Here is a 15,694-nt window from a genome sequence, read left to right as displayed (position 1 = left end):
AACCCCATCCAGTCCCATGGGTTAGCCAACCGCCCACCAACCACTGTAGTGAAAGGATCCATTTAGGAATTTGGTTATGTTTTGTCCCGGGTACTAGGGAAAAGAGTTCCGAGGCCCCCTAGCCGGCGCTTCATACAAACTTCAAGATAGTCACACCACTTACACACCCAATATAAAATTCCCTTTTTCACAAATTCAACTGTCTTTAAAACAATCTTTTAATAAAACCATAGTATCACTTATCATAATCCTCCAAAATATCCGGTTGAGTTGTAATTTTCAATAATTCCTTCATCAATGTACCTATGCAATCATTGGCAACCAGAACTCTCACCACCTGTCCACTCAGGGGCCTTTTCAATAGTTCCTAACTCATAGTACCTGGAAACATATTCACTTATAAAAAACCAAATGGACTCTCCGTTGAAGATCAGCAAGATCAACCAACAGATCCATATAAAAGAGCCATGGACTCATCCGTTGTGAGGACCAGCAAGGTCAATCAACCAGATCCATGCCCGGTTTCAGAAAACAACTCTAACTCCTTGTTCCATTTTCTTCCTCGACCCACGCGTGGGTATCTTCGGTGACCCAGAGCCTGAGCACCGTATGGTCAGCACCCTCTAGGATCCTTCGCAGGTCACCTAGCGCTTCACTCATAGGCCACTTCCTTGGTCCCTCATCCACCGTATCGAAAGCTCACCATTTAAATCGAACCGAGGTTGGTCAAGACCTCGGTCGACCTTGCTACACGAGACGTCCTCCATTGACTCTCCGTCAACTGTTGCAACTTTATCACTTAGGTCTCCACGACCTCATTCACAAGATGGTCAAAATGCTTCTCCAGCATTCTTGACATAAAACATTCATTTAAAAACATGTCGTAATACAGTTTCTAATGAACTCTCAGCTTTTCACATCGTTCCATATCATTTCCCGTTATTCCACGTTCTTCTAAATCAATTCACTTTACTTAATCCACATCCAATCATATGTATTTCCATCGTCCTTCATCCATTCTCATCTAATCACATTATATTACATTCCATCACATCTATCCTCATCACATATCATTCATTCTCATCTACCCATATCCACATCACATCTATTCACATCACATCTCATCCATTCACATCTATCCCGATTCACATCACATCACATAACATCACATCCACATCACATCTCACCCATTCACATCTATCCCGATTCATATCACATCACATCACATCCACACCACATCTCACCCATTCACATCTATCCCAATTCACATCACATCCATTCACATCTATTTACGTCACGTCGCATTCACATCCATTCACATCTCATCGCATTTATTTCACATCTATCACATTCATTGCATTCCCATCCCATTACATACATTCTATCCACATTACATCACATCCATATCTCATCACATCCATACATTCCATCTCATTCATCCACATCTATCTAGTCATCCACATGCATGTCTATCCACATCCATCCATACATTCACATTCACATCCACATATATTCACATCACATCACATTTCATCCACATCACATCACATTTACATCCACATCCCTTTACACCACATCACATCACATCTCATCCACATCCACATCCATTTACATCACATCACATCCATCCACATCCATTTACATTACATCACATCTTTTCACATCCACATCCATATCCATTTACATCACATCACATCCTTTCACATCCACATCCACATCCATTTATATCGCATCACTTCTTCCTATCACATCCACATCCATATTCATTTACATCACATCACATCCACATCCACATTCATTTACATCACATCCTTTCACATATTCTCACATCTCATTCTCATCTCTTCATTCATATCCACATCCATTTATATCATATTCTTTCATATCCTCACATCTCATTCTCATCTCTTCATTCACATCCACATTCATTTATATCACATCCTTTCACATATCCTCACATCTCATTCTCATCTCTTCTTTCGCATCCACATCCATTTCACATTTAGTATCATTTTTCTATTTTTGATACCGATGGGACTTTTCTAATATTTCAGCCAATTGCTTGGCCTAGGTAAAGGTTCTTTTTCTCAACGGATATTTTCATATTCTTTCTTAATTTTCTCAAGTGAAATATATTCAATATTCTTCTTTTTGAGTAAAAGATTCATGGGATTTACAAAAATCAATTCTACCCATATTCAATAATGCTCAAAATTTCACTTTTGATAAATACTCATAATTTAAATTATGTTAAAAATTCTTCTTTTTTTCATTTAATTTCTTGGATCTCAAATATCATGGAAATTTCTCTTTTTACATTTAATTGATTTTAAATGTCATGGGAATTCCTCTTTTATCATTAAATAAATTTATCTAAAATTTCTCTTTTCTTTAATAAAAATATCCATTTATTTAATATGCCAAGAATTCCACTTTTACTATTTAAATGATTGAATTCCAAATGTCATGGGAATTCCTCTTTTATCATTTAAATATTTCTCATGCATAAATAAATTTATCTAAAATTTCTCTTTAAATTTTAATAAAAATATCCATTAATTCAATATGCTAAGAATTTCACTTTTTCCATTTAAATGATTGAATTTCAAATGTCATAGGAATTTCTCTTTTATCATTTAAATAAAATTACCATAACTTTCTCTTTTCTAAATTATTTAATTATGCATAAACCTTAAAAATTAGTTTTCCATTGAATGTGATGAAAATCATTCTTTTAGCATAGGATGACCAATCCTAGAATATGGTAGCAAGTCCTCTTTTCACGTTATGCATAAGAATGAATTATATATTAATTTCTTAAAAATTTTACCATAGCTCCACTACTATTACTGATAATTTTTAATATTTTTGAAAAGAATAAACTTAGTAATACAATTATGATAATATAACTATCTTCTAAACTTAAATCTAATTTATGGATTTAAATCATAAGATTATCATAATTTTAGAAGCATAAGAGTATAAAAATCCACTTTCTTAACCTCTAGCTTCACAAGTCTAGAGTTTGATTTGTGAATTGAGAATTTATCAATGAGAAGCATCATTTAAATAGAGAATTGGTCATAGGAATGACCATTCTTTTGGGGAGAGAGAGATAAACATAAAAAGCATTCTAATTAAGCATAAATATAAACTTTTCTTAATTATTCATTACAACTCTTAAGAAAAGCTTGATTTGCATTATAAACACTTAATTTAGAAACTTCTCAAGCTTGAGAGAGGTTGAGAAGTGAAACCTTGAGAATAGTAAAGAAAAATCATAAAATTATACTTTACCTCTTGTTTTTGCTTGCTTCTCTATCTTAGAAGAAGCCCCCAACCAATCAATTGATTAGTGTGTTGAGAGGAAAGCTCCAAGAAAGATTGAAGAGAGAGAGAAGCTCCAATCTCTCCAAAATGTAGAGGATTTTTAAAAGATAATAGAAAATATCATTATTTTAATGTAATACTAACATGATATAGTTCACAGATGAGAATACAAAAGAATAGGGGTCTATTTATAGATGAGGGAGACTACTAACTGAGTCCAACTAAGTTCTAGAATTTTTCAGCTTCAGTTTGACTGAATTTGGACAAGATTTAGATCAGTTTGGCTCCCTTTTTTATTTGGTTTGATCCAAGAGAGAGGAGAGATAAAAATATCTTAATATTTTTTATTTAAAAACTCATTCATATATGTGAAATAGGTGCCTCCTTAAACTCTTCTCCCCTCCTTACCAAGGTATTAAAAATGTATTATTATACCAAAATATCTCATTTTTTTAGTAATATCTCATAGTTTTTAACTAATAAACCTTGTACTCAATCAACTCTTCATCTTATGTGAGCATTTACTCATTTTTTGGGTATCTTCTTTTATTCTTTAGATTTATCTCATCCCCACACTTGGATTAATCCAATTGATCAATAAGAACCTTAATTGGATCATAATCCAAAACTTTCAAAAAAATCTTGACCCTTAGACTAAGGTCATTTATACACATTTTCAATTAATTCCAAATGCACATTAGAAAGTTCTTTTTGAATTTTTGTTTCAGGGAAAACCATTTTAGACACTAGAAAGATTTTTATATCAAAAAATATCTCAATTTTGAATTACCTCTCTCTAGATATTTTCTCTCTCTAGGCCAAAACAGGGTAAAACAAAATCTTTCTTTTATTTCAGAGAGGTAAATAATTACAAGAACAGAAAGGAAGATTCTTACACCTTTACACCTCAAAAGCTAGAGAGAAGAATCTTACAGCATTAGATGAATTATCCTACCCATGATTTAGTCTTGGTTGTGGTCCTTAGGCTATTGTTAATATGAGTTAGAGAACATGGATTGAACTGCTTCAAGAATTTAATTTTGAGATTAAATTTTATCCTAGAAAGAAAAAATTAGCCGATTCTCTCAGCCAGAACAAATTTTAGACTTTCGAGAGAAGCCTCCTCGAAATAGACTTCTTTGAGAAATTTTGAAAACACTTCAATTTAGAGGATGCTACTAGGGAAAAGACTGACAATATTTGTCACGTATATCCTCATTTCTCGAGCTGAGGATAGCTCGTTCTTTGTAAGGGGGAAGAATGTAAGGTCCCTCCCTCTCCATATCAAATTACTTTTTCAACCGTGCCCCTATGCTATTAAAATTAAAGATGTGAATTTTAAAGCAGAAGCTGGCTAAAAATTTTCTTCAGCAGGCCATTTTCTTATTATATAAAATTACTTCCAAATTTTGAGACTTCCAAATAGATAATAATTGATATTATTAAACTCTACACAGCAATGGTGTAGTGAACGTATTCTGTGACACCGAAGGCAAACCTGGGGCATATCCTTCCTTTGAAAATTTTGGCAAACATTCAAAGTTTTCTTGCTATGGGATTCTCTTTCATTCCCAACCAAAAAAGAATGGACAGTGCCATGCGTGTCCGTCCACCAACTATGACCATGCTTGTTTCTCCTCCTGGATGTCAGCATCTGCATAGATGTTAGACATACAGATATAAGCTGCAGAATTCTTTTCATCCAATTGCAATGCCTGTTCGAAGGCATGTCTTCCAAGCTCCACATTGCCCCACTTTCGGCAGGCCCCCAGTACAGTATGCCACATCACAATACCAGGTTGAAATGGCATCTTCTTAATCATTGCTACCACCTTCTCTATATGGCCTGCACGGCCAAAGAGATCAACCATGCAAGTGTAATGCTCCAAAGTCTGGACTAAACCATAATCATTGCTAATGGCCTCAAAGTACATCTGACCCTTATGCAGTAAACCTGCATTAGTGCATGCATTAAGAACACTCACCAATGTGACCGGATCTGGCTTTATACCTTCTTCTATCATTTTGTCCAAGCTTACAAAAACGTTTTCACTCCCTCCAAGCTGGGCATATCCTGAGATTAGTGCCGTCCACAACACTACATTTCGAACTGGAAGCTTGTCAAACACTTCCTGTGCTTCTGCAAGCAAGCCACATTTAGCATACATATCAACCAAGGTACTACCAATGAGGAGCTCTCTTTCTAACCCTTTTTTCACAATCTCAGCATGTATTTCTCGTCCCTTGATTGTACCTCCTATGCTGCCACAAGCTTTCAGGCTACCTACTAGTGCAACAGCGTTTGGGAAAATGCCCCGCTGTTGCATCTGGTCCAAACAGTCGAGTGCTTCCTCGCCACACCCCCGTTCTGCATAGCCTGTAATTCGTGCAGTCCATGAGACAGCGTCTCGAAATGGAAGCTTGTCAAACACTTCTTGTGCTTCTGCAACGCAACCACATTTAGCATACATATCTACCAAGGTGCTGCCAAGAACAGGGTCTTTTTCCAGCAACCCAGTCCTCACAATTTCAGCATGGATCTCTCGGCCCTTTTTTCTGGCTCCTATGACGCCACAAGCTTTCAAGCTGCAAACAAATGTGATAGCATCCACGTAGCTGCCCTCCTGTTGCATCTGTACAAAACAATTGAATGCTTCCTCACCACACCCATGTTCAGCATATCCAGCAATTAGTGCAGTCCACGAGATTACAGTTCTAACTGGAAGTCTGTTAAACACTTTTTGGGCTTCTGCAAGCAAGCCACATTTAGCATACATATCAACCAGGGTGTTGCCAACAAGGATCTCTGTTTCCAACCCTTTTCTCACAATCTCGAAATGAATTTCTCGTCCCTTGAATGTGGTTCCTACGCTGCCACAAGCGTCCAAGCTGCAAACTAGTGTGACAGAATCCGGAGATATGCCCTCAAGTTGCATCTGTTTTAAACAGTTGAGCGCTTCCTGACCATATCCATGTTCCACATACCCTGCCATTAGTGCAGTCCATGTGACTATATTTCGAATTGGGAGCTTGTCAAAAACGTCCTGCGCTTTTGCAATGGAGTCACATTTCGCATACATATCAACCAAGGTGCTGCAAACATAAACATCTCTTTCAAGCAACCCTATTCTGGCAATTTCAGCATGTATTTCTCGGCCCTTGTCTGTGGCTCCTATGCTGCCAAAAGCTTTCAAGCTGCAAACAAATGTGACAGCACCTGGACAGACACCCTCTTGTTGCATCTGTTTGAAACAATTGAGTGCTTTCTCACCACAACCATGTTCTGCATGTCCTGCAATTAGTGTGTTCCATGAGACCACATTTCGATCTGGGAGCTTGTCAAACACTTGCTGTGCTTCTGCAAGGCACTCATATTTAGCATACATATCAACCAAGGTGCTGCCAACAAAGAGGTCTCTTTCCAGCCCTTTTCTGACAATCTCAGCATGCAATTCTTGACCCTTGTCCATAGCTCCTAGGCAGCCACAAGCTTTCAAGCTGCAGACAAACGTGACAGCATCCGGAGAAATGCCCTCGTGTTGCATCTGTTCGAAACAGTGAAGTGCCTCCTGACCACCCCCATGCTCGGCATATCCCGCAATTAGTGCAGTCCAAGAGACTATGTTTCTAACTGGAAGCTTGTTAAACACTTCCTGTGCTTTTGCAAGGGAGCCGCATTTAGCATACATATCAACCAAGGTGCTGCCAACAAAAACATCTCTTTCCAGCAACCCTTGTCTAGCAATCTCAGCATGTATTTCACAACCTCTTTCCACATCTTTCAGCTTAATGCAAGCCTTCACAAAAGTGTATCCACTAGGATGTAGAAAATCATCCATGTGCATTTTCTGGTACAGGGTGAGGGCTTGCTGTGACTCTCCATCTTTAGCATACCCTCCGATGAGGCAGTTCCATGATCGCTCATCCCGATATACCAGCCTATCAAAAACCTGCTGGGCATGGCACATGCTTCCAACTTCCACCAAAGATGAGATGAGGTAGTTCCCAAAAAATGTATCTGCGTCCAGCCCATGTTCACACATGGAGGCATGCAGCCTCAGCGCGAGGATAAGGTTTCTCTCCTTTCTGCACTTGTGCAAGATGGATGCAAGGTCCTCAAACGAGGGTAAGGGCAGCATCCCTTGTACAAGGGAAGGAAAAGACTCCTCTAAGCTAAGGATCTCCCAACCACAACAACCACCACTGATTTTGTTGTTGTTGTTCCAATTCTTTCTTTGCCTTCGTTGCATAACGCTCTTCGGCTTTCTGGAGTCTTGAGATGTCTTGAAACCAACTTGTGTTGTGACAGCCGTCCAGCCATAGCTACTCCTTGGTGAGCCTATGCCGGAAGCTTGGTATTGTCTGTGGCCATCGCCAGCCCCATTCTAAAATGAAAGGAAATGGCACCCACTTGCTATCCTGTTTCCGCAACCAAAAGGGATCCGGAAGTAATCCATCCATACGCCCTCGGTACGTGAGATTTTGGTTCAATTGCCCACTGATTGAACTGTCTTCCAGCAAGAAGCCATCTCCGTCGGCGCTCGGTATGTGCCTTCTGGGTTCAACTACCCCCTGATGGAACTGTATTCCGGCAAGAAATCCATCTCCATCGGCGCTCGGTAAGGGCCTTTCGGATCCAATTGTCCATTGCTTGAGCTGCCTTCCGGCAAGAAGCCATCTATGCCACATTATTGCACGTTCCTACTCGTAGGACTTTCGGCCCCTGATGTAGGAATTTCCTTATACGCAAGAGCCTCCTTACAGAGAGAGTGTGCGAGAGAGAGAGAGAGAGCGAGCGAGAGAGAGTGAGTATTTCTCTATACGCAGGAGCCTCCTTAGAGAGAGGGTGAGAGAGAGAGAGCGAGCGAGAGAGAGAGAGTGCGTGAGATAGCCTTAGCACATAAAGGAGGTCGGCCACCCTAAGGTCACTTGTGTCTTTGTGGTCCACCCAAGATTCCCAGAATATGCCTCCCGCCACCTATTGTTTTGAGTACACAAGGAGGTTGGTTAGTTTCGGGTCAGGTGATCGGAGTTGGCCGAAATACTTGAGCACATAAGGGTGGCCAGACACTAACGAGACCTAAAAAAAACACACATGTATTATGATCAATTTTTGGTGCAAATATGAATATAAGAGTGTTTCTTTTTTTTTGTAGTTACTTAGATGCATGCCACGAGGGGAGACCACTCCGTCAAAGTCACTCGAGAATCGAACCTGGCCCTCCACAGGCTGCTAGACCATCATTGAGAGCCCACCTCAATGATACAGGCCATGCACACACAATCTCAAGAGAGTGCCTACCTCTCATGAGATTCATACATAACACTAACGCAAGCCAATGCAAATGATAAACACACGAAAACACATGCAAAGTACAAACATTATGCACTATCGAACAATAACCCAATCAAACATAAAACAAATGACACACATACGAAACCACACATAATCACAGAAACGAACACGCTCACATGCACGCACACAAACACACACAGAAAAAAATCCTATGAAATAATGGGACACACAAGCCAATGCAAATGATAAACACACGAAAACACATGCAAAGTACAAACATTATGCACTATCGAACAATAACCCAATCAAACATAAAACAAATGACACACATACGAAACCACATATAATCACAGAAACGAACACGCTCACATGCACACACACACACACAGAGAAAAAAATCCTATAAAATAATGGGACACCGTTCAATAGCTCACCTCAAATCCTCTCCATCATGTGTCCTGCAAAACCGAATGGCTTTCATTAGGCATAGTCTAAGAAATGTTAAAGATACACTTTGACAACAACAAATCCTATATTACCTGTGTGAGAATGGAACTCGTTCATCTCACGTAATCATTAAAAAGAACTGTTCTCATTCGCAAGCCCATGGCCCTTTGTCGACTCATACACCTCCATCTAAGAGGTTCATCGACGTTGGGGTGTGGATCGACTTGATCAATGGGTTCCGTCTTTCCTTGCAATTGCACATAGTTGTGCAAAACACAACAAGCTAGGACCACAGAAGGAGCAAAGGGCAAAGCAACATTCAAATCTCTGAGTATACGCCATCTGTTTTTCAAGATCCCAAAAGCATTCTTGACTTTCACTCTTCCCTTGGCAATCTATTTATCAAACTCATTTTTCTTCTCTAGGTTCTCTCTTGCTTTCGATTTGAATGCCAAGTTACTTCTACTCTATCCTAAGCAACTTGCAAGTGTTCCAACACATGTCAAGTTACTTCTTCTATCCTAAGTAACTTGCAAGTGTGAAGCAAGCATGACAAGTTACTTGTAGTTTATCCTTAACAACTTAACCCAATGAAAAGCTAACTTTCAATAAATACCAATTTAACACAAAATTTATTTTTTACCAATACAAACACTGAAGATTTTTATCAATATTATGCTATTTAAAGAAAAAAACACAACTGCTCAATGTATATATATATATATTCCTAATATTATGCTATTTAAAGAAAAAAAATAAGACTACTCAATATATATATATTTTCTTAATATTACGTATATATTATTATATTTAAATTAAAAATCCAATTTCAATTGATTACCTTTTTAAAGGTATATAATTTGTTTTTTGTTCTCAAGATCTGAAGTGTACAAACCAATAATAAAGTATAAAATAAGCTCTTCTATAGTGAAAGCTTTTCAATCAAAATGTAACAGCTAAAACATATATTCCATTATACATGATGTGTCACTATATGATATGCCCATATAAATATGTCAAACATATTAACGAGATATTATTCACGTATAAACGAATACTCGAATAACATATAATGCAACTTAAATTTTGATTCGGGTATTCTTTCAAATAATCTTCGTAATTTAGTATGAATTCACATGAATGCTCATGTGGATATTGATCTTTATCCATAGTGATGGTCAAGCTCTAGTTGCTGCTGATGTTCAAGCTTATCTTCATGATGATGATGCGGTTTCTCTTGTTTTTAATGATGCTATTGTGATCCATGATGATTTCATGATGTTTTTATGCATGATAGGGCTTTGTGTATCCATGCTATGGTTTCTTATTCTCGGCATGATGGGATTTCTTTATCTCCATGCTCATATTGATGGATGTTCAGGCATATGCTTATGGATTATATGTTGTAAGCAGGAGAGTATGGATTTTCCTATGCTATTGGCATGTGGATATTATACATTTATGGTTGTGTGTGTTTATTGTTGAATGAAGAGTAAGCGCAACACGCACATGCGATGTATGGCCAACGAGGCCGCCTCCTTAGAGCCCTCCGATCCCATGAGCACCATACACTCGTAAAGGGTCGTGGAGGGATGAGGAGGCCTTTGGGTCATTTGACCCTATATCTAAGGTCTTTTTAGACATTTATATAGAATGTGGGACATATGAAGACATGTGAGCTAGGGAACGGCATCACCACCAACACCCTCCCTAACATCAAACGTGGATTCCCTGCATAGAACACAATAGAGGCTGGAGCTTATAATGATGACCCGGCTCAAAGGCTCGACAACAAGCTTAGGGTCAGAGGGCTTCAAAGGCTTGGCCATGGCTGTAGTGGCTTGGCTTAAAGTCATGGCATGCCCTGCAGCTTGAACACACAAGGCGGGAGATGAGAACTAGGAGAGAGTGAGGTAGAGTGAAGCTCTGATACCATGTTGACTGAAGAGGAAGCATAACACGCACATGCGATGGATGGGAGGCCACCTCCCCAGAACCCTCCGATCCCATGATCACCACGCACCCGTTGTAAAAGGGTGGTGGAGGGATGAGGAGGCCTTAGGGTCATTTGACTCTATATCTAAGGTCTTTTTAGACCTTTAACATATGAAGACACATGGCAACTAGTGAACGATGTCACCGATGCCAACATTTATATTCTTTGATGCTGAAATGGAAGATATATTTCTTGAAGACCCTGCTTGTGCTTGTGGTAGTGCATAGGGAGGAAGGAGCAGATTTATCTTATCACCTGGATTGGTGACACATATGTTCTTGATGATGATGATATCTTTTATGATGTTATGTCCCGAGTTAGAGTATGATGGTGCTCTAGATGATGTTTTACTAGAGGAGCATACCCTTGCTCTAGTACCTATGTGGTGGATCATTTCAATATGATAGTGTTCTCTTTAGAGGATGATCCGACCATTCATACTTTATTGATGCACATGATTTTAGCCTATTTGCCTAATTTCTTTGGTGATTCTATTTCACCATATGCTTCATCAACATATTTTCTTGGTGTTGTGCCATCTTGGGCACATGTCCTAGTTGCTAGAGTTTCGTCATCCGCACATTACTTTGTTGTTTCATGTGTTCCAATGTTATTGGATATACATTGACATATCTAGATGGTGATAGGAAATTTTTGGCCTATGATGTAAATGATGGTGCTCTATGTAGATTCTTATTCCTTCACTCCATGCTCTTGGAGTGTGGATATCATTATTGATTCATGGTTCCATATATTCATATCATACAATTGGCATTGCATGTACCTCATGGGATTTCATTTTTAGACCATCCTCATCCATAGGCTTTATCCTCGAAACCTTAAAACATTTAGGCTTCCATATGGGTTGGGTATCCTCATAAAAGTGCTTAAATCGATGTCCACCAAGTAGTGGAGAAAAATGACTCATGTGAGAACAAGTGATTCATGGCTGTAAATTCCTTCCAATGACCAAAAATTGTATCTTAAGCATGCAAAACAGCCCCAAACTTGCTCTCCATGATGGTACCTTCCTTATCAACACCCTCAAATGCAAGTACCATGATCTCCAAGTAGTATGAAGCTCTCTAACAATGATTTACATGAAATTCTAGCAAGAAAAAACACTATTATGCCTCTTCATTTGATCCACCAAATGCACCCATAATGCCTTCATAACCTTCCAAGATTGAGGCGGGTTGCCACGAAGATTCGTCATTGGGTAAACCTCTCCATTTGACAAGGTATTCCACCAAAGAATGATTGCATAACATGTTCTCTCTACTGCCCACACCTCCTTTTCAAGGGCACATAATCAAACATACCTTCCTCATTCATTGGAGGTAACTCATCTTGTACTTCCATTGTGGGTCCCATATATGCTTTCAATTGAGAGACATGAAACACATCATGTATGCGTGTGGTTGCTGGTAGCTATAGTTTATAAGCTACTTGCCCAACCCTTCTCTCAATCTTATATGGACCATAGTACCTATGAGCCAATTTGGTGTTTTGTATTACCCTTGAGAGATGCATATCTTGATTTTGGTATGCGCAAAAGCACCCACTCTCCCAGATTAAATTCCACAAATCTCATATGGGCATTGGCATATTGCTTCATACTTCTTTGAGCATTCTTCAAATTATCCTTGCATTGTTGTATGAGAATTTGCATTCTTTCCACCTTATCCTTTGCATTTTGATTTGAAATCTCCTCTTTGTCGACCATTGGTGCATTCACTTTGTATTGTCTTGCAACAATAGATGCCGAATGGGTGACCTTGGTAGGAATAAAGTGTGCCATATTTATCAATCAATCCACCACTACAAACAAGTTGTCCCAACCCTTCCTTGTATGAGAAAGTCCCATGATGAAATCCATGGATATATGCATCCACTTTCTCTCAGGAATAGGATAGGGTTGAGGAAAACCTCCCCACTTATGTGTTGGATCCTTGTATAATTGACATGGCAAAACACCTTGTGACATATGCATGCAAATCTCTCCATATCCCTTTCCAAAAGAACTCTTCATTATCTTGTCGAAGGTTTTGTAGAGACCTAAATGCATTTCCTCCATCACCTTGCGCTTGTATGATGAACTAGATATACAAGATAAATCTTGTCTTTATAGTACAAGAGACCACCTTGCTGTAATTTCTGCACCACTTGTGACACTTCTTTATCCAAGAGATATTCCTCTTGAATGTCCATGACCTGATCTTTATGTAGCTCTGAGATTGCATTCAATGAACAAGCTCACATTTGTGAAAGAGCATCTGCCACTACATTATCATTTTTCTTTGTATAAGTGATCTCTAAATCATAGTTTTGCAAAATAGCCAACCATCTTCTTTGCTTTGGAGATAGAGTCGGTTGTGATAGAAAGTATTTGAGCACCCTATGATCACATAAAAAGTATTGAGCACCCTATGATCACTTCTCACACAGAAATGACTCCCATAGAGATAATGGTGCCACTTTGTGATTGCATGTAAGATGGCAATCATCTCTTGATCATAGACATGAAATTCCATTTCCTTGTCATCCAATTTGTGGCTCTCATATGCAATTACCCCATGAACTTGATATAATACAGCCCCAATGCCTCTTCCACATGCATCTTCCCTCACTGTAAATGGCTTTGAAAAATCAGGACACACCAAAATAGGGGTTGATGTAAGCTCTTCAAAACTCTTATTTGTAATAATTGCATCCCAAAAGAATGTCTCCTTCTTGAGCTTGTTTGTCAATGGTGTAGCTATGTGCGTTTACTTATCAATGAACCTCCTATAAAAGGAAGAAAGTCCCAAGAAACCCCTCAATTGTGTTGTATTGGTTGGAATAGGCCACTTTTGCACACCCTCCACCTTCTTGGGATCCACTCTTATGCCATCTTTGCTTACTATATGACCAAGGTACTCCACTTCACTCGCCATGAATGTGCACTTTCTTTCCTTGGCATACGATTGATTAGCATGCAAAGCATAAAAAACCATGCACACATTCTTCAAGTGCTCTTCTTCACCCTTGCTATACACCAAAATGTCATCGAAGAAGACTAACACAAACTTGTAGAAAAAGGGTTGAAGAACTTGGTTCATCAAGGCTTGAAAAGTGGTGGGTGCATTGCATAACCCAAAACATAACCAAATAATGATAGAGACCATCTTGGTCCTAAATTTACTCATCACCAATCTTCATCCTTATTTGGTGGAAGTCTGACCTCAAGTCAATTTTTGTGAAAAAATGAGCACCCTTCAACTCATCCAAAAGATTCCACACACATTCTAAAGGTTCCATCCTTCTTCTTCACAAGAAGCACCGAAGATGCAAAAGGAGATTGACTTGGCTCCACCCATCCCATGTCCATCAATTATTGCACTTGTTTCACCACCTCATCTCTTTCTACTTTGGATAATCTATATGGCAGCTTGTTTTGATGGGCCTAGCATTAAGCTCAAGATCTATCCCATGATCGATGTCTCTCTTTGGTGGTAAACATTTAGGCATGTTCAATACATTCTTGTATTCATCTAACAACTTTTACATGCCCTTGTGCACTTCCTTCTTGATAGCATCATTTCTCTCATCCTTGAAAAGCTATAATACATATAGGTAACCCATCTTCTTGAGATCTCTCTTAAGTTGAGTGACATTCACTCCCATCAATGTAATGCTCCATTCACCATGCATAAACTACATAAAGCTTTGCTTCATATTCATAGTGAAAGAACCAAGACTTGAGAGCCAATCACACCCAAGAACCATGTCGATGGGCCCCATATCAAGAACAAGCAAATCAGCTTTACATCTATACTCCTTTGAGAGCTCCAAACTCACATCTTGACACATCATTGTGCAATCCATTTTAGCCCCATTTACCACTTGAACTTCATGAAAAGTTGCCAAAGGTATGGGTTGTAATTTGAGATCGCACAATGAATTCTTGTTCATAAAGCTATGTGTACTTCCACTATCCACCAAAACATGAGACACTCTTATCATTGACTTTGGCCTTAAGCCTTAAAATGCTTGCACCCTTGCATCCCCCATAAGAATCATGTGACAAGGTACAAAAAATTGGCTTCATGCTTGCATCCCCAAAAATTACACAGGCATTCCATCATCATACTCTTGCCAAGCCTCTTGCAAAGTGCCATTGGGATCAAAAGGAAATTCCCCCTCAAGCACATGATCATCATCACTTTCCAAGCATTCAGTGCAATCACCAAAAGCCATGTTATCATCTCCATGATCATCTTCAATTGCCTTAGCTAAGACCATGTTGATGGTGATATTTTAGGCTTTGCAAGTTTGAAGTGCTCCTTGTTCCATTTTTCACCACATTTTTAGCAAAGCCCCTTATTCCTCAACTCATTAATATGGTCCTCCTTCATAAATAAGGAGACAAGAGAAGACTCATTAACTTGGAGTCAGGAGGAACAAGAGACATTGCTTACATGGAGTCTAAACGTGGGTGAAGGTAACCATGAAAGCTTGCATGAGAAAGGCTTGATTGATATTGAATGAAAGTCATAAAAGTGTTATCTACAACTTGAGCTTATAATTGTCTTATATGCCTTTGGCCCCTTTTCACACTTACTAATGCCTTGACCTCCACATTG

The 15,694-nt window shown here is 38.9% G+C and overlaps 1 protein-coding gene across 1 annotated transcript; it reads right to left on the bottom strand.

The window, feature by feature from the left end:
• Window positions 1–4,946: 4,946 nt before the first annotated feature.
• Window positions 4,947–15,353, bottom strand: LOC147603325 (putative pentatricopeptide repeat-containing protein At3g15130). The gene is made up of 6 exons (XM_086796941.1): window positions 15,181–15,353; window positions 9,196–9,415; window positions 7,026–7,715; window positions 6,548–6,983; window positions 5,516–6,454; window positions 4,947–5,404 (listed from the first exon to the last, which is right to left on the bottom strand). The coding sequence occupies exons 1-6, from the start codon at window positions 15,351–15,353 to the stop codon at window positions 4,947–4,949; spliced, it is 2,916 nt and encodes a 971-aa protein (XP_086653067.1).
• Between the last annotated feature and the right edge of the window lie 341 nt (window positions 15,354–15,694).

The sequence above is a fragment of the Cibotium barometz genome, chromosome 64, assembly GCF_041138505.1.
Source record: "Cibotium barometz isolate CiBa-2024 chromosome 64, ASM4113850v1, whole genome shotgun sequence".
In the NCBI taxonomy this organism is placed as follows: Eukaryota; Viridiplantae; Streptophyta; class Polypodiopsida; order Cyatheales; family Cibotiaceae; genus Cibotium; species Cibotium barometz.
Note: the sequence above shows the minus strand (reverse complement) of the source record. Positions and strands in the feature narration are given on the sequence as shown.